At 40.3% G+C, this 20,452-nt stretch overlaps 2 protein-coding genes across 3 annotated transcripts; both read left to right on the forward strand.

Annotated features, from left to right (window-relative positions):
• The first annotated feature begins 1,278 nt into the window (after positions 1-1,278).
• LOC139941788 (proton-coupled zinc antiporter SLC30A5-like) lies at positions 1,279-15,176 on the forward strand. 2 transcript variants are annotated; one of them, XM_071938410.1, is made up of 17 exons: positions 1,279-1,921; positions 2,952-3,064; positions 4,219-4,341; positions 4,497-4,563; positions 4,851-4,936; positions 5,898-5,985; positions 6,452-6,536; positions 7,064-7,140; positions 7,731-7,901; positions 8,775-9,063; positions 9,202-9,413; positions 9,825-9,982; positions 10,475-10,604; positions 11,037-11,262; positions 11,512-11,738; positions 12,083-12,211; positions 12,541-15,176. In XM_071938410.1, the coding sequence occupies exons 2-17, from the start codon at positions 3,021-3,023 to the stop codon at positions 12,718-12,720; spliced, it is 2,292 nt and encodes a 763-aa protein (XP_071794511.1). In that variant the 5' UTR covers positions 1,279-1,921; positions 2,952-3,020; the 3' UTR covers positions 12,721-15,176. The 2 variants fall into 2 exon arrangements, with proteins under 2 accessions (XP_071794511.1, XP_071794509.1); XM_071938408.1 differs by lacking the exon at positions 1,279-1,921 and adding an exon at positions 2,067-2,268.
• A 407-nt stretch (positions 15,177-15,583) lies between these two features.
• LOC139942311 (protein fem-1 homolog B-like) lies at positions 15,584-20,021 on the forward strand. Its single transcript, XM_071939132.1, has one exon. The coding sequence runs from the start codon at positions 15,688-15,690 to the stop codon at positions 17,635-17,637; it is 1,950 nt and encodes a 649-aa protein (XP_071795233.1). The 5' UTR covers positions 15,584-15,687; the 3' UTR covers positions 17,638-20,021.
• The last annotated feature ends 431 nt before the right edge of the window (positions 20,022-20,452 follow it).

The raw sequence follows: 20,452 nt of genomic DNA on the forward strand, positions 1-20,452 counted from the left end.
AGGGTAACCGGTGGCTCCGAGCATGCTCTAAGCAGCCCCTCGGTCCATTCACGCTGCTCAAAAACCGGCGACACTCGGCGGTTCGCGTCGAACTGGAAATTACTCTGATTACAGAAGTGTTTCATTTTCCCTCTGACCTGCCAAACCCTTGTTCAAAATAACATACATGACAGACAATCTTCCCATAACTGTAGGTGTGTATGTAAAGTTCTAACCTCTACATACGTTTTACGAGGTCTCATATCAACGTCTACAGCGACGACTATGAAATGCTTTTGATTCTGATTGTGACATTTTATTCATTTTTTTTGTCGCATAGATGCTACCTCGCTTTATCATTTATGCCTAATTCTGGCGTCAAATAATGATGTTGATGTTCACAAATAAAACTATCTTTTGCTATTTGAGCAGTATTAGTGCTGGACGAGAATCAGGCAGTGAATCGCATGCTAATTGATACTACTTCTCGAGTCCGCCATTTTCTTACGTCCCGGCCCACCCCGTGTCTGTATGAGCGCCACCGCCCCCAAGTTTGTACAATTTATTTTATATAAACAAAAGTTGTTTTTGCCATTATTTGATACATTTTTTTTATTTTTTTATTATTAAAATCACTTATTTATTTACTATGTAATAATCATTTTGGGTTTGTTTATTAATCTAAACAACAATAATATGCCTAGGTTAGACTAGTGAGTTGATTTTATTTGTAATTTCGTAGACAAATGCAGATATAATAGTCTCTTTTGTAATTTGTTTCGCTTATTTGATTGTTGTCCCGGAATGGGCTTTTTCACTTCTTAGGTTTGTTGGTGGTCGATCGGCTTTGCTGCATGCTTTCGGTGACCTTCTTCGCCTTTGGCTTTGGACTCTTTGCGGCTTTGCTGGGCTTTGTGACTTTCTTGGCGGGCTTGGCCGCTCTTTCTTGGCTGCAACTTTCTTGGTGTGTGTCTTCTTGACGATTTTCTTTGGAGACTTCTTTTTTGTTATTATTGGCTTTCTTGGTCTTCTCCTTTTTGACTGCAAATGTCTCCACTCGGATATTAAAAGGTCTCGTTCACTCAAGTCATTCTCTAGCAAACAGAAACATCACCCCTTGTAGATCGAGTACACACTTTTACAAAGACTGTTGTTTTGATAGTTTAAATTGACTTATCTGGTCTCATTGACACTGTGTCCTTCGTATGACCAAATCCCTGTCTGTCACAAAAGTAGAATGCTTTATAAAACTTCCCTGCTTGGTTGGCTAGCATGCTTCCTTTCACTCGCTGTTATTCACTTTAACTGTCATTGTCACCATCAAAAACAAATGTGCACTGAATTGACTTGGCTTTCTTTGCTTTCAGCTTTGCCTTCTTTGCTTGCTCCTTCTTTTTCTTCGTGACCTTGTCTCGTTGTTTGACCTTCTTCGCCTTTTCCTTAGCCTTGTCCATTGCTGGGTCCAATTTGAATGAACCGGAAGCTCCCGTGCCCTTGGTCTGGATAAGAACTCCCTTCTGCACACCGGTATTGAGGGCTTTTCGGATGAAAACGGCCTGCCTGTCCATGTCGACTTGGAATGTGTCCTTGATGTACTTTCTGATGGCTTGACTGGACGAACCGTTTTTCTCCTTCAGTGCCATGATAGCGGCAACCACCATCTTCATTGCTGGAGGGTGGTCCCGTACGCGAACTCTTTCGTTCGCGGTCCGTACGGGGGCACACTTTTTCTCGGTAGCCATGATGTTCAAGAAGTTTGCGGAGATTATTTCCGTACGGAACTCACATCAAGCAACTGGCGAGACTCACCCCGGACTGTCGTCAGCCTTTATCAACGGTCACTGATGCTCTGGGCAGCCCCTCGGTCCATTCACGCTGCTCAATCAACCGATGACATTCGGCGGTCGGCATGGAGCTGAAAATTACTCTAAATAATTATCTGGTTGGTTTTAAAAGGGCTGAGTTGTTGTTGTGAGCATTCTGGAATAAAAGTTTATTGTTTAGTGTGACATGTGGCGCATTTTTAACACCCCCTCAATTGACAACAAATGTCCAGCATTTCTTTCATAGACTGGTTCCCCTTTTTATAACGTCTCGCAATAGGGGAAATACCTTGATGGGCGTATGGGTTTCATGCAGCGCACAAGAAAAGGGGAAAGGTTATATTTTTATCCGAGTTATTATTTAGTGACGGACATGGTTACACGTCATTGATCCATTTTTTCCATCTGGAAAGACCAAGACAAAGTCCTCAAACATGCCAACTTGTTAATTGCTGTTTTGTGAAAGGTTTGTAGTTATTAATCTCTTTTGAATTGAGTTAATGTGTCAGTACCCCAAACAAACCATGGAGGCTCCATGACCATGGTGTGACTGTGATTGTGAAACTGAAGCGAGTCTGCTGAGCAATGCCAATATAATATAATATTATTTAAAATTGATATTAATATTAATGGTCTGACATGATCATCAGACATGGTCTGACCGAGCTGTCTGATAAATTAAGTGAATTAGGTAACCTGGCTGGTAACTAGTAGTATCGCACTAAAAAGTTTGATACGTTTCCGTTATATATGATGGATGTGCACGCAGTAGCCTCGGCTATATGTCATCTGCAATTATTAATTAAACTGCATGAGTAAACTCTGCGCATGTGGAAATATTTGGATAACTTTCCATATCCATATCCTTCCACCACATTATCTCATTGATTGAGGAAAATTATATCCTATAATTATTTCATTTCGAAAGAAAACAAAACAGGTCAACTCATACCCAAGTCTACTTGTACCCAAGTCAACTCGTACCCAAGTCAACTTGTAACGTATAACCTACATTGTATGCCGAAAGGAAGAATTTCAGAGTGACATAATTTTATAAACTATAGGAAATGATGTTTTACAGCTCGATGCGCTATTATTATTATGGCCATCATTCTACAACTGTCCCTATTTTTATTTCTTTTTCTCCAGATTTTGACTTCACAGTGATGACATCAAAACATTGAGAGTGAGACCATTCAATTTCATTTTCCTGACACAATGTTGGCGGGGAGTTCAAACCTTGGCAGGGTTGGTTCAAGAAGGTGAGAGCCATATATATTATACAAAAAATCCCTCTATTGATTTTCTGGAACTAGAAGTTTATCTTTCATTCATTAACCAACCATTTCAGGACTCGATAGCTAAGTAAACTGTTGTTATGATTTATGCTTTTTAAGGTGGTCTGTTAGGACATTCCAATACCTACTTACTGCAGTACCAATTGAATGGCTTTTACAGTATTGCTGTCCATCCATTTAAAGGAACACGTTGCCTTGGATCAGACGAGTTGGTCTATAAAAAGCGTTTGTAACCGTTTGTTATAAAATGCATAATGTTTGGAAAGATGTTTTAAAAGTAGATTACAATGATCCACACAAATTTGCCTCGAAATTGCGTGGTTTTCCTTTTACTTTGCGAACTAACACGATCGGCCATTTATGGGTGTCCCTACCACTAATACAGGGCTAGATAGCTACCGCCAATATAGGGCTAGATAGCTCAGTTGGTAGAGCGCGGGCACGTTAATCCGGAGGTCATTGGTTTTAATCCCACTCTAGTCAGTTCTTTGTTCAACCCCCAAAATCACTTCAAAATTTACCTAGTCAGTTTGTTTCCCTTGTGGTTTATATTGATATACAAAAAAAAGAAGCGAACAAAATCATTGTTGTAAATACACAATTCTTATTTGAAACTTTATCATTGGCATGACTAGATGAACCTTTTACCTCAGGCACGCAATATGCGGTTAACCAGCGGGGTGACCCCTTCTCTTTTTGACAAGGGTTCTGTTTTTTGACATGCGTTTTACAGAGCGTACAGGTCCTATGACTTTACGTCTCATCCCAAAGGATGAAGAAAAAGTGCCTTGCTAAGGACACAAGCCTCATTACTTGACCTCAGACCCACACTTTGCTGATCAGAATCACTAGAGCTTAGATGTTGATTCCAGTTTGCATTCCTGCCACGGCCTGCCGAATAAATAAAGAAATATTTTACATCTTTTAACATATTTTTAGTCAGACTTTTGTCAGACAGTTGGTGCAGTCTTGGCCACACCTCTTGAATTTGCTAGTCCCCCAAATAGTATTTTAATATATAAATATTATAGCTTAAAAGCTATTTTTGGGTTTCTAAGTTGATGTGGTGAAGAGCCTTTATTAACTTTGACTACATTTTGATGTACATTGTATTACAGATTGGTGCCGTATATTGCCCTGCTAGTTGTTACGAAATGCTTGAGGGCGCTTGGCCTCTTCCTGGCGTATGACGTCCTCAAAGTTGTCCATCTCATCATCTTTGTATTTCTCATCAAAGCTGGGTAAGTGAGATTTAAGTTTCTTAACGTCCAGTGGTTATAGTGGTGTGAGATATCAGAGATATCAGCACTCTGCCCATGGTATCAATGCTGTTACATATTAAATGCTCTGTGAGTTACCGCAGTTTGCTTTAAATTGACTTTGTTCTTCTCCACAGTTCTGCTGCCTTATTATTGCCTATTCAAAGACCATTTTCATCAGGGAAGAGATTAAGTAAAAGACAGGTGAGTTGATATAGTTGATTCACTGTTAGTTGAGTGAGAAATTACCTCTTTCTCAAAAACTATGTTACTTCAGAGAGAGCAGTTTCTCACATTGTTTTATAATATCATTGCTCGTTACCAAGTAAGTTTTTATGGATGTTAAATTTTCATCGTTTTTTATGCTTACAACTATTTAGAGTAATTACTTAACCTGTCCAGTGCCTTTAAAAGACCAGTTTGACTCTGCTCGTCAGTTATAGTTCAAATATCACTCAAACTTGCCGTATTTTCTGTATCTTTTTAAACAGTGGATACGTGTTTTTCGTCATGCATTTTTTGGTGCTCTGATTACATTACTCTGGATATTTGGGTTGACATTATGTGGAACTGTAAGGTAAGATTTCCTGTCAAACTTTCCTTTGACAATGTACTTCTTCATATGTAACCAATAACCCTTTTACTGTGTGACCACTCATAATTTTGTGTGACATATGTATGCCAGCCTGCTATATGATAAAATGTGGTTAATGCAAGGTTAACACTTGTATACAGTCAACCCTCTTACTGTCTGACCAATCAATATCATCCACTGTGGTTTTGAACCAATTAATAACAGTGTGACGGTCCAATTTTCACTGCGCAGTAATGACTGGGTTGGTGGCTGGCCACTGTTAATGGACACAGCCATTCTGGCAGCCAGCCACAAATCAAGGTACACAGTGCATTCATATACACTGTTTACTTCTCTGCATGTAAAAATTAACAGCGACCAGCCACCAACCAATTAGTTCTGTGCAGTTGTGCCACCATACCCTACCCTACCCGTGCAGTGGATGGTTTCAAATGGGTGGTCAACTCTCTAGAAAATGTTTATACAGAGAGAAGGAATAATAACAATAATATCCAAGTCTAATGTAGCGTAGAATCTACCAAACAAGGTACTCAAGGCGCTGAGTATGTAATTTTTTTTTTTAAAGATAGGTTGTTGCAGAGATTAATTCTGAGCCCCAAGTATGTAACACCTTATAAGGGTTTACAAGGTGCTACGGCGCTTACAGCAGCCACAGCCAGGACACTGGGGCAGACCCCCTCTCTTTTCGATAAGTCCACTGGGTTCTTTTTCATGCATTACACAACACATGGGACCTACGGCTTTACGTCCCAACCGAAGGACGAAGCAATGGTTAAGTGTCTTGCTTAAGGACACAGGTGTCACGGCTGAGGATTCAAACCCACACTCTGCTGATCAGAAACACCAGAGTTTGAATTTGGTGCTCTTAACCACTCGTCCACGACACTTCCGAAGGAAGGTTCATGTAAATAAAGCACTTGTTGTTTGTTTTTTGTTTTGGCAGGACTATTCTACTGTTTGATCACAGTGATGTGGTTGTATCAGCGGCAGTGGCAGCCCTCTTCACTAGTAGAGGAGGGGGTCCAGCTAGGGTAAGTGCTGTGTTTTATCTTGAGCCAGCGTCAATATATTGACGGTCTCATGGTATGGATGTACCGTTGATCTCGCATTCTTTTTGCAGTCAAGTTCTACAGACATGTTAACATATCAAACTTATATGGATGAACATGTACACTGTATACATTGTATCCAATGATATCACTGGTTCTGTGAAACCAATACCAGTCCTTGCGGATGAGGACAGGTGGCCAGTCTATATTTGATCATGGTCTATCTAAGTGCTCAATGCAGCAGATGAATCAAAATGTGAAGCCACATGTGATCCACATACAAGCGTCTGCTTGAGAACACAGTGCCATTCTCATATAAAAGCCAATTCTCTCACTAACGATAGATCAAACAGTGTTTTTCCAACCACATCAACAACCAACCACAACTTCTTCAAAGTCATTTTTTTCATATTTGCTCTTTATTTTGCCTTCATCATGTTCATTGTAGACGAGAGGTGCCTTTGTGTTCCTGATTGCTGTCTTATCCCTACTGCTGTTTGATGTCGACCTGAAAGTTGCAAAAGTTGCTCATCGTATCCTTTCAGCTAATGAGTATCGCTCTGATAATAATAATAACAGTTGCTTCTTATACAGCGCGCATTTCTGTCACTCAGTGACACTTCAACATACAGTATTTCCTGCAAGGTATGTGGGACTACAATTTAATTATGAGATCTACTCCTTTTACATAGCACCATGCAGTGGTTTACAAGGTGCTGAGGCGCAATATGCTGCTAATCTAACCAGAAACACCGGGGCAAACCCCCTACTCGGTAAGTGCACTGGGTTCTTTTACGTTCGTTACACAACACACAGGACCAACAGCTTTTCGTCCGATCCGAAAGACGAAGCAATGGTTAAGTGTTTTGCTTAATGACACAGGTCTCACGACTGGGACTCGAACACACACTCTGCTGATCAGAAACAGCAGAGTTTGAATCCAGTGCTCTTAACCGCTAGGTCATGACACGCCACACATTAAAGGGAAAGTCAAACCACCAGTTTAGTAATAACGGTTTTCATATTAAGGAAGTATTCCTTGACCACTACACCTACACAGCTGAAGGTCATCACAGTAGTGCTATAACTCATCTCTTCTACCAAACTATTTCATTGATTGGGGTATCGGACCACAGGGTAAGTACATGTAATAATGAGTTGGGGTATCAGTCAGACCACAGGGTATGTGCCTCCAAACTACTTCATTGATTGATGGTATTAGACCAGGGCTAGCCAAGCTCAGTTGGTAGAGCACCGTTGCATGTCTGGATGTATATTCTCAACCCTCTTGTTAGAGCCAAACGAGAAGAGGAACACCCCAGAGAATTATTCCAGGGAAAAACGCATGCAGTCAAGTACATGAAAAGAACTGAAAACCCAATCAACATAGTGCCCCGATGGGATTCAAACTGGGGTCCCAGAGGTAGAAGGTGAGGCAAGACACCACTACACCAACCATCAGGTAATTGGGATGTTGCAGGTTCAAGTCCTGCTCTATAAGGTTTATCGCGATTCAGAACTGCAATGCGTTGTGGGAAGGAATATGGGGCAGTTTCTATGCAGTTTCTACGACTTGCGCACGCAACGCCTTTACCTTTGTGTGGGTTCAACAGCGCCCTCTCTTGATATTTTGCTATTCGCGATAAACCTTATTAAATTTATCTTTAAAACTTCCCTATTGCTTGGTTTATTGCTTGATATTATTTTATATCTGTGTTTTCTGATAGGGAGGAGTGCTTCTCCTTGTATTTCTACTCTGTGTAAACATCGCTTATAAGAATACATCTAAGAAGCTCTCTGTGGATATAGGTGGCTCTAAGAGACTACACGCTTACTCCACCTTAATACAAGCTGCTATGCTTCTTCCATGGGCCCTATTCCATATGTACATTCACGATGTAAGTCTTTTAGTTATATATATATATTTTTGTTTATGCAAGTCGCCAGACACACAAGGCCTGAAGGCCACTTCAAGGTTGTGAGCTACATTATTTTCCAGGGGTCATTGCCATTTACTCCCGGGGCTGAAACAGTGGTTCCCCCTTTACAGTCCAAACGGATCTACATGGAGGTTAGGGTATCATCAATGAAAATCCTGGCTGGTAGCGCAGAAAGCACTTCTTCCCCAACTTTACGAAGCACTCATGGTTAAGTGTCTTGCTTAAGTGTCATGATCGGGACTCAAACTCACACTGAGCTAATCAAACACCAGAGCTTGAATCTGGTGCTCTTTGACCGCTAGGCCATAACACACCACACTTGCATGAAATAGAAAATCTGTAAAATCTGTAAAAGTCACAAGAGCATAGTCGGAAAACTATTACATGTTTGAAAATGTTTTCAACCATCAGCACAAACAAACCCTCCAAAAAGAGTGAGAACCCAAAGCTCCATGGACAGCAATTAAAACCAGGACTTTCCTGCCTTGTACATGTATGTGGGATCCTAACTAAATTGAAGTACACATGGTTGATGATCATACTCGTTAATGAGTGATCGTCGATGATGCTTTGGATTCGAAAGATCAAAACTAATGTTGTTGTACTAATCCAACAAAAACGTGACCATTTCAAGGAATATTTTCAACCTTGACCAGCTTCGTGCCACGTTACTTCAAAGTGAAATGTTACTTAACATGCTTTACTCTATTCGACAGCAGCTAGTAACCCAAATTTTAAAATTGCCATTGAACTTTAAACTTGATTACAAAATGTACACCATCCCTTTAATTGTTGGTTTATTTTTTGTATTCTCCTTCTATCCCTTTCCAGAATCAAGTTCAATCCTGGTGGTCACTTTTCTTACCTCTCACCTCCATCATCCTAATAGTCTTCATCTTAGATTACTACATAGATTCCATCAGTGCCAGCAGGCTAGACGTCTTTAAGACTAGCCGCTATGGTGCGTATGCATTATTCACCAGCGCTGTGATGCTGAGCTACCTCTGGAGTGATCACGGGGGCCATGGGGCGGCACTTCTTGGCAAGATTGGCAAAGAAGGATCTCTTGAGCATGAGATCTCTGGGGGCGTTGTGTTCAGTGGACTGTTGTTTATATTTGGTGAGTTGCTGTGGGTAGGGAAGATCCAATGTAATTATAAAGTTTGTGAGAATGTTTAAATTTGCATTTTTTGTGGGTCTGTATACATGTACCTTTGGTAATGATTTCCCTGACTTCTATTACTTTTCCCTATTACAGCTACAATGATTCTTGGCTTCCCTGTTCCTAAGACCAATGCTAAAGGCAGTCTCGTGGGTTATACGGCCAGCGGGCTTCCTCTCTATAACTTCACTGGCGACGCCCTCCATAGGACATCCCAGTCTGTCGTCACCATCTCCAAAAACATCTTGAGACAGATCCTTGAAGAATATGATTCCAGACAGATCTTCTACTACCTTTGTATAAATCTGGTAAGATGTTCACACTCGATTGAAGGGTCTAGTGCACTGGACATCAATATAACACAGGCCTAGAAATAACCCACGGCACACACAGCAATTGCCGTTGTACACTGTGCTTTTGCTGTGGTGCCCTCTGCAAGGTTCCAATAAAACTTACACTTTCCTTAAGAAGTGCATCTTCAAGAGCGAAGTTCAAGGCCTGGTTTTATACAAGATTAGTTAGATAGAGCTAACAAAATATTTGCAGACAGTATTCATGTTTTGTTCAATCGCATACATGGAATAATAAACTTGTAAAATTTTAGGCTTAATCCATTGTGTGTGTCGAGAGAAAATGATGAAAAACCTTGCATAATTTCAGTATGTATTGTATACATTTTTCATAATGTTATGGACACCTTTCTCATGTGTGACTTGCAGGTGTTCACTTTTGTAGAGCTGATCTACGGAGTGTGGACCAATAGCCTTGGTCTCATATCAGATGGTTTCCACATGCTGTTTGATTGCACCGCGCTGGTATTGGGACTGTCTGCTGCTGTGATGTCTAGATGGAAAGCAACAAGGGTTTACTCCTACGGGTAAATATACCGTCCCCCTCTTGCCCTCGCTTAATGGCCCCCTCCCTCGCCTCAACTTGCCCATGGAGTAAATTTTCAAGTTGGCTTTCATGTCATTTATTCATTTGGGTTGTGAAGCCGAGGATTCTCAGAAAAGTGAACTTAAACACTGTACAATGTACTAGCCAATCACACGGAGAGAAGACAAGGAAGGAGGGAGGAAAACCCCAGTACCAGGTCCACACTGGCTCTTTTCAGAGCCAACACCCCTTAAAAGAGATATTATACATGGTTGTACCCGCAAGTTTACTAACCAGTATTTATAGCTACTTCATTATTCTACACACCATGCAAAGCTTCAAACACCATCTACATAATAAAACATTCCACCTTAAACAATGGGGATTTGGTTCACAGTAATCATTGATTTAAATACAGTCTATTACATCACACTACCATCTTTCCCTGAGGATCGGGCCAAATCATTTACGGTGAACTTCCTTTGCGTTTCAGGTTCGGTAGAGTTGAGGTTCTGTCGGGCTTTGTGAACGGTCTGTTCCTTGTCGTCATTGCTTGCTTTGTGTTCATAGCAGCTATTGGAAGATTGCTGGACCCACCAGAAATCAACACGGAACGATTATTAGTGAGTGATCCATCAGTGTGACTTTAGGGACTTAATCAGAGTCAAACCCGCCATTATCAGATGTGCATTTGTTTGATTTTACTGCCAGGCCTCATTTCAACTTATTCTTTAAGGCTTGGTACTTCATAAGGGCAATGTAGGCAATTGCTGCCACTCCTTTGTGCCGTTTCAGTAGTTTTTTATTGACTTCTAGGATTTCCCTCATAGAGTTGTCTTCTACTGAGGAAAAACTTCGTTATGAATTGCACAAATCAAGAAATTGTGATTCAGTAACTAATCGATAATATTTGTTCTATATGTAGTAATTGTGAAATCAGCTGTTATCTGGGGGATTCGAACCCACAACCTTGTGATTGCAAGTCCTGCAGTCTAACCACTTGACTATGGTGACAACTATCCTAACTATCCATTATCGTTGAACCTTCCTTCCAGACTGTGTCCATCGCTGGCTTACTTGTCAACATGATTGGCATCTTTGCATTCAGCCATGCCCATAGCCACGCCCATGGGGGAGGCGGCTGCAGCCATTCACAAGGAGGTGGAAGTCACTCCCATACTGGTAGCCATGGGCACAGCCATAATAATGTCAACCAGAGCCACAGTCATAGCCACAACGGTGGTCAGGCGGCCAAGAAAAAGACAAACTCCAATATGCAAGGTAATTATTTTAAGCTTAATCAAAACTGGCTTGTTGTGATTAGCATGTATTTGTAAGCAATGGTTCAAACATCAGATTGAGCCCAGAGCTGAAGAGAAGACAAGGTTTGGGAAAGGAGAAAGGCTCTAGGAGAATTGTGAATTTGGCACGGTACATGTACTTCAATATCCGATGGAATCTAGAGCTGGTGCAGAGGTTCGGAAAAAGCTGAAAACTAACGTTGATCTCTTTCTCTCTCTCTATCTGCAGGTGTCTTTCTTCATGTTTTAGCAGACACCCTTGGCAGCGTGGGAGTAATTGTCTCCTCATTCCTGATTGGTCAGTTTGGGCTCCTTGTGGCAGATCCCATCTGCTCCGTCTTTATCGCCGTAATGATTTTTCTAAGTGTGCTTCCTCTACTGACGCAGACCGCGGCCATTTTGGTGCAGAGAATACCCGGAGAGCTGGAGAACAGTGTTGCAGATGGTCTTAAAAAAGTAGGTTTTAATTGTGCAGTTTCACTCCAAAAGTAACCCATAACACTTTCGATCTCTGGCTGTGCTCTGTGGTCATAATGGGTTGAGGTGGCTGGCTACTTAAGGCTTCTTGCATGCCTGCTTCTCAAACACGTTGTAGCCGCGTCTTTCTAAATTCAGCTCTTAGCTGCGAGTAAAGATTGTAAGCCTCCCAAATTAATATTTATATAATTATCTGCCTCATGAAAATAAAATTTGTTTAAAAACCATTTAAAAAAAAAAGTTTGTATAATTCACACTGACTGTAAGATCATATTTAACCAGTAAATATATTTAACTTTATTTGTTTTATTTCTCCACACTAGGTGAAGCTTTTAGATGGAGTATTATCCTACAGAAACCATCATTTCTGGTGTCATTCGGCTGATAATTTTGCTGGAACACTCCACGTTCAAGTGACTGCCAATGCCAACGAACAAAAAGTCATACAACAGGTACTACTTTCGCTCTCTATTTGCACTCATTTTTGAAAGACAGAGTCCTTCTGAAGAAAAAAGGACACCTTTAAAGCGAGGTTAGCTACTCGTATGTTTTTCCACTTTCATTTAAAGGACTCCAGCTACTGAAAAATGAGTTCATCACAAACTGATTTTGACTATGGGGACCACTCTTTAAGTCTTAGTCCTGTTTCTGCTCGGCTTTTTCTTTTTTACAGATTTTGTAATTTGTAAGCCATGAGGGGCTGTTGCTACTGGGGGGAAATGTTGTGTAGTATTATGTGCCTCACAGGAAATTGTTTCTACTTTATCCTAAACAATTACAGGTGATGGCAATTTTCAAGGAATGTGGAGTTCAGAACTTCAGCGTCCAGGTGGAGAAAGAGGAATACTATCAGCATATGTCTGGTCTGAGTGTGACCTTTGACCAGATGGTGGAGATGACCCAACAGTTAAACACCATTGGTCAGCCGGAGGACGGACTGTATGACATCAAAGCAGTTTGATGGTACATGTACCTGTGTTAACAGGTGCCATCTTGTTAGTATTTTCTACTTTGAGTTTTGGGATGTTTGCAACATTGAGCATGTTACGCATACATCAAGGTAACTTTGAAAGCAGGGCAAAATTGCTTATGTCACACTTAGGAAACAGCATTTATACTGCTTGTTTGCCTCACAAATAATGGCTTTACATTCGCTTTCGCCTTAAAGGGGCTGTGTTGTCATGATTAAAGCACTCTATTCAACTGTCCATTTTAGGGCTTAATCACCCACAAAAGATTAAGTCAGGTAATTTTTCAGTAAAGTCTCTATGTGACTGGCATTTGCATCTATTTTGACAACCTGTAGTTGGATGCCTGAAGTTTTTATGCCAAAATAAATGTAGCAAACCCCTGAGGATAAGAGTATTGGGATGAATGATATTTTGAGTTGCGACCATGATAGGTAACTGTGTTTTGTTTATGCTTTGTAATGGCTGATCTAGCCACCAACCAAAGGCACAAGATTTCTTTAAGAGGCCCCTAGCTGTTCTTGGCCGTGGCTTAAAAAATGTGAAGTGAATTTTGACAACAGCAGTTCGCAACAGCTGAGCGAACTTCTGCAAAACATTTGCAGTGAAAACGGCTGTGAGGTCAAATCATTCGCAGGGAGCTATAGTAACCATGGTCAATCACTGAAGAAGATTTTTTCCAACTCAATCTGTTAAAACATGTATTGCTGATGGTTCGTATCATAATTTCCATAAGTTATAAAAAATGGGAGTGTCATTTTTCTGTACATATACATTTAAGTTGTGTAAGTAGAACAAAACTACAGAAGCTGCATTCCAACTGTTTATTTCAGATACAAGTTTACCACTAGGGGAATGATGACATTGAAGTCAAAAAAAGTAATTTTACAGATATTTTTTGGAACCACAAAAGTCATTAAGACTAGAGATTAGGTACCATCTGATTGTACCTCCACCTTTGCTTGGTCCCTCATCATCCAGATGTGCTGGGATGGACTGCTGTAATGTGAGTGCGCATGAGACCATTCCCCATGACCTGAACCCCTGGATCCTCCTGTTTACGAAAGTTTGACTAGTGCTGTTGTGTAAATCCATTGCAAATAAATATTTTCCTGCATGCCATTGTGTTAAAAATAGGGCTCGAGCACAACTTTTTTCTTACAACTTTCGTTTAATAAAAAGATTGTTTACATTAAAGCCATTGGACCATTTCAGTAAACAGTATTGTCCAAGGCCCACACTTCGTGTACCACAACTTATATATAAAATAACAAACCTGTGAAAATTTAGGCTCAATCGGTCATCAGAGTCGGGAGAAAATTACGGGAAAACCCACCCTTGTATCCGCACGTTTTGCCGTGTCATGACATGTGTTTAAAATAAATCCGTAATCCTCGATATCAAAAATTGATATTGTTTTACTGTTTTCTCAAAAAGTAAAGCATTTCAAGGAATAATATTTCAAGAGAATATTTCCACTACCATCTGTAAACCCTGTAAGTTATTTGTAAATCTGTGAACTTTTTTTTTCTGTACCGAAAGGGCCCAATGGCATGTAACCTGCATGCAATATCTTCTTTCATGTGTACATGATGCATTGGTTGTGATTGTACTTGTCTGATTATGTGCAGATTGTGCAGTACATTCATTCTGATGATGCATCACTACATCCTAAATAAGAATTTGATAAGCATCAGCCCATCCCAGCAGTCTTGGATGCGACTGGTGGGACCAAGCGAAGCCGCCACCATGCTGTAACAACAATCCAGGGTGCTGTCCAGCAAATAAAAATTGTGCTTTAGACTACTTTGACATACGTTTTTCTTTCGCGTAAAATGAGTTACATGTTGGTCTAAATAATGATAAAATTAGTCATTTGCTTGACCAATGTGTGCCCTATTTTAAGGCTAATGTGCCCATAAAAAGTGTTTGCGTAGTAGTTCACTATGGCCATTTTGAGGAACTCTAAATCATGTTTCCCTCAAAGCGATCATGGAGCAATTACTCCATGATGCGATTGATTGATGCATTACCAGTGCTTGTTGTAAACCTTCAGTCATTTCAGTTAATGTTTTCTTTATTGTGCCACAAAAAGTATTTCTTTGTTTGAGTCCAGTTTTAAAGATTTATCATTCTGGTTATGGTTCATGTTCACACGCATTTCACGATGGGAAACAAACTCACACATGCCTAACCTGGCCGTCGATCATTTTGGGGAGTCAAACCTTAAAGGATGTGGTCCCAATTCAGTTGAAATGGTAGATGCACATTGTGCTGAAGTGTCTCATATCATGCAAGGTGTCAAACCAGTGAATGGTACTTCTAAATTACCCATCTTAAAGATGTTGTTATGGGAAACAACATTTTAACAGGTTTCTGTTCAGAGGTTACATTTATGTAGAGATAATATGTATTGAAATGTTTTTGTTAAATTTGTACAGATGTAATAAAACGCTTATAAAAATGTGTAAATAACAATGTAAAGTAAAGAGAGTATGTTGTGGTTGTTGTATTTATCCGAGTGTTGTCTTCCCAAGAAAGCCCAATCAAGCTCATCCAAAATCAAAGAAAGATTTTATACTTTTTTTGCCTTCGCTCATTAATTGCGTGAAAAAAAATGATTGGTGGCGCGCTCTCCTCTGCACCCATTAACAACCTTGACTTCAACTGAGCGACCCCACGATCAACGGAGCAATTCGGGAAAGAGGTCGAATGCGAATTTTTACGTATTTAACGAGACGTCCAGGGACGTGACTCATTGGTACACACAAATGTGCCTGAATTTGTATACAATCAGATGAGAGGGGGTTTAGAGACCAGTCAAAAGTGTCAACACGACAACTTGCTGGAGCCCGACTACAACAAGAAGTCCGACATCACGGAAACAAAAATATAGCGATTGAATGTGAAAAGTAAAGGGAACCTGACGGCTGAATGAGTCAAAACGACAATCAAGAAAAATGCCAATTTATTCACCTCTCCCGCCACCAATACAGGAACCCCAATTGCAAAGTATTTCTGTGTTGAGTCGGCGAGTGTTCAACGCAGCAAAACATGGTAAGGCCATAACTTTGGGGGCGTTACTTCACGACAAGTCGCCGGCAATAACAAAGTTGGTTCTTTCCGAATTGATCGAGAATGACGATTACAAATGTACCTCGTTAGTTGCTGCTGCTCGAAACGGGCACAACACTGTGGTGAAATTGTTACTTGACCAGTATGGTGTAGACACAGAGCAGACAGGGACAGTGAAATTCAATGGGTATGTCATTGAGGGCGCTACGGCTCTATGGAGTGCCGCGGGTGCTGGTCACTACGACGTTGTGCAGTCCTTGGTTCAACACAAAGCGGATGTGAACCACTCCACAGTGTCAGATTCCACACCACTGAGGGCAGCATGCTACGATGGAAAGTTGGACGTGGTGAAATGCTTGGTGCAGAATAACGCCAATATTCACAAGCCTAACAAATATGGCAACACGTGCATCATGATAGCAAGCTACAAAGGACATTACGATGTTGTGACGTACCTTCTGGCTAATGGGGGAGACGTGAATGCCCAGGCTAACTGTGGTGCTTCAGCGATGCATTTTACGGCCGAGTGTGGTCGGTTGGAAATAGTGAAGCTTCTTGTGCAACATGACGCTAAAATGCTCAAGAACGAACACGGACTAACGCCACTCATGGTCGCCTGTGATAACGGCATGGCCGAGGTTGCTGAGTTTCTTATGTCTTTGCCAGAAGTTTCCAAGACAGAGAAAATCCAGGCTCTTGAATTACTGGGATCATCCTATGCAAACGACAAGGAACATTATGACATCGCTAAGACATATCATTATTTTTACCTGGCCATGCTGCATCGATACCTAGACACGGAAGACAGTAAAGTCATCAAGGAACCAACTGAACCACATGCGGCGTACGGCAACCATAGAGAATGTGCAACATTGAAGGAGCTCAAAGATATCAAGAATGAACACTTTTCTCTTCAGATGGAGGCGTTGATCATTCGAGAACGAATCCTCGGCCAGCAGAATCCAGAACTTCTCCATCCGATCATCTTCAGAGGGGCGGTATGTGCAGACAGCATGCAGTTTGCAAACTGCATCACACTATGGAAGCACGCTATGGACATCCGGCAGCGGCTGACTCGCTCCATCCAGAAGGACATCCTACGCTTCGCTCAAGTCTTCTCGCAGATGATCCACATTGGGGAGGACGTCTCCTTTGTGGACATTTACCATATACTCACAGCTGCGTTGATGGAGCTTGAAAGCTGGCAGGACAAACTGAAATCTGCCCAAGAAGAGGTGGAGATGAAAATGTTGCAAAGTGTATTTGATGCCGACATTCTCACAACACTCTACATCTTGATGGTCATATCTAACAGCAACGTTACGAAAACAAAAGAGCAAGAGTATTTGTATAAGAAACTTGTGTACCACTTTATCTCTATCGACCCAAGAACTTCTAACGGATCCAGCCCGCTACATATGGCAGTCAATCAGCTCACGGTAGTGGATGATTTTCACACGAATAACATCTGTTATTTTCCCTGTGTCAAACTCGTGGAGTTGTTTCTTGAATGCGGTGCAGATCCTAACAAGACGGACAATCTTGGCAATACCCCCCTCCATGTTGTTGTTCAGTACAATAAGCCGATAAGTGACTTCATGACCCTGCACTCGATCATTGTGCTCTTGGCCAAAGGTGGCTGTCATTTGGATAGGACTAACCATGAAGGAAAGACAGCCTGTGAGGTATCAACGACCAGTGTAGCGGAGATAATACTAATCGCTCACATCAAACCGTCGCTCAAGTGTATCGCTGCTAGAACGGTTAAAAAACATGGATTGAAATACAAGGGTTTTGTACCCCAGACACTAGAGAATTTTATTGAACTACACTGAAAATAATTCAAGCAATCTTATGATGTTCTCATTTAAAATTATGAGCTTTGCTCATGTGCTTGTTTGCGCAAGATGTATTTTATTACCGGAGTGTTATCCAAATGAGATACCTTTTAAGGCTCGTAAACAAAAATAATCCATCTTGATTTATACACGGTTTAAGGATGTGAAGTTATCTTTGAGAGGCAAGGCCGTATTAATTTTTTAAAGGGCGCTTCCATTGGAATTCTTGGTTAAAAACTCAGAGGAAACTTTTAGTGGGGCACCAAGGCTAAGGCTACAGAGGCCATGGGATGGTCTCCTTGGGACTTCATGTAATTCAAGATTGTACTTTCACTCCAAGTTTAATCTCAACCGTCCCCCAACCCTTTAAAATTCAACTGTGTACAGTGTGTGTTTTGTTTGATGCGGGAAAGTTAGAAGAATGGTGTTTGGTTTCGGGGGATGCTGTATCCGGGGTACATGTATGTTACGGCGTGAGAAACCCAAAATTGTTTTGGTTGAATTGGCCAAAATATTAAGTTAAGAGCAAGCCCTGTTTTTACAAGCATTAATGTTGTAAGAGGCAGCCAAAAAGAAAAAACACAAAGCAGAAATAAGATTTTAGGACAAGTCAAAATGTACTCTTTATACAACCAGAACCTCTTTAAATTATAACAACAGTTGTCTTTATAACAAGCGTGACAGTATACAGGTAAAGGCACCTCCATCCCCAAAGTGGTGGCTACATCTTGATGGGATTGGTTAAACATGTCCACTTTATACACATATTTCCTCAACAGGCTTCTACGTATTCTATGCAAGTCTGACTATTTTTGAGAACAGCACAAAAAGAGGGATTCTCTTCACTAGTAGTGAGCCACTCACTATGCTGATTTTATTCGCAAAAATAAAAATGTATTATTTAAATTACAAATTATAGTTTCAGTTTATGACTAATTGACAACCAATAAACAATGCCTCCAAACTTAGTACACACTACAAAGTTATATTGCGCTGTTTTAGTTAAGTTTTAATTTGAAGTGCTGCAACAGCAAGAAGGCATTTTTCTTTAGTATTTAAAATCTCACATTTTATACTCATTTATTCTTGAACTCTATCTGATTTTGGTTTTCCCCTTACATATACTCGGATCATGAGATGTGTGACTGGACTGTGATAATAAGTGCTTTCCGAGTCATGTGAAAACTTGGGTGGGATTCGAACCCACAAAATCCGCACTCTTCTCAGTTCTCATGATAATCATGACCAAAAAGTGCATTTTAAATTTCTGAAACTTTGTCTGCAATAATTTTTATGTCATATTAGGCCCTGTATGCTTTGTTTAAAATCTTACTTGAATACTTCATGTGTTTTCATCACTAATTAAATAACCTATTAGCAAAGTGATAAAAGTACTCGGTAGTCAACCAAGTAACAGCAGTGTCCAGTTTCATGACTCTGCTTACCCCAGGATTCTGCACACTAAAAAAGCGGTGTCTTTCATTATTATTTTATGGGCTGTATGCACAGAATTGTAAGCAGAGCCAAGAAATTGGGCCGATGCTACATGTACTTTGAGTGAAAGCAATGTTTTTAAAGAAAACAAATTATTCACACAAAGTGATACACTATTTCACTAAAAGTTAAACATTAGAATGTGCAGAAGAAAGACTGAAATGTGTAAATTTACCCAATTCATCTGAGCCCAAATTCATGACTCTGCTTACCGTACAAATGTCATAAGCAAAAAATTGGTGCTTAAAAAACATGAACAAATAGGAACTTCTGTGCTGACATCAAGCATATTTCACAGCTGAACACAGTATTGTGAGTGTGTGTACTCCCTGTTTATAAGCATTCTTTGCTTACATAGCTAGCCAAGATATTCGATGCTTGCTCCAAGCAAAGAATGGTAATCCTAAGCGCAGAATTCTGCGGTAAGCAGAGCCATGAAATCCGACCCTGATGTCATCACCAGAGCCCATTTTCATGGCTCTGCTTACTGCCGAATTATGCGGCGAATTTCTGCGCAAGGCTACAAAGTAAAGAATGCATAGTAATGTGAGATACGCACGCGCACAAGCCAAAATTCCTGCTAACCCATGATACATAGATTGTACGCTTACTTGACGTACATGTACAGGTAAGCACAGAATTCTATGCCAACATCTGAAGCTATCTAAAACCAGTATCTGCACTTTGTGTGACTGTATGTACGATAACAAAACTGAAAATTCAAAACATATTTATTGAAACATAAATTTTGGACTCTCAAGAACAATATGAATTGTTTTAAACTTTTACTCATTTTTTTTCAAAAACTATAGAATTCAGGCAAAAATTCTACAAAGGCAGTTTTTCAGCATGACAATTTTTTTACCATAATTCTGTGAACATTAAAATTAGTATTTTTTAGTCTTAATTACCAGTGATGCACCGGGCTTTATAGAATTTTTAAAATGTACATAATCTTATGACAAGTCATCAACAGATTTTTCTTTCCATTTCGATGACCATTTGAGCCCAAATTTTCACAGGTTTGTTATTTAAGGATACACCAAGTGAGAACACTGGTCTTTGATAGTGACCAACACTGACCAAAGATGTCCATGCCTTTACATTGTCCCTATTTATAACCAACTGCAATTTTTAAACATGTTTAGTATTACAACAACGTATGCATAAATCACAATATTCCATGTCTGACTAGCTGAGGTGCTATCTTTTCTAAAATAAACTATCCCACCTGAACAGAACATCAATCTTGTCTCTTCATTCTTTGAAAATATAGATGAAATATAGACAAAGCCAGTAGCGAGTTTCGTTTCCTAAA

This window comes from Asterias amurensis, chromosome 9, assembly GCF_032118995.1.
Source record: "Asterias amurensis chromosome 9, ASM3211899v1".
Classification (NCBI taxonomy): Eukaryota; Metazoa; Echinodermata; class Asteroidea; order Forcipulatida; family Asteriidae; genus Asterias; species Asterias amurensis.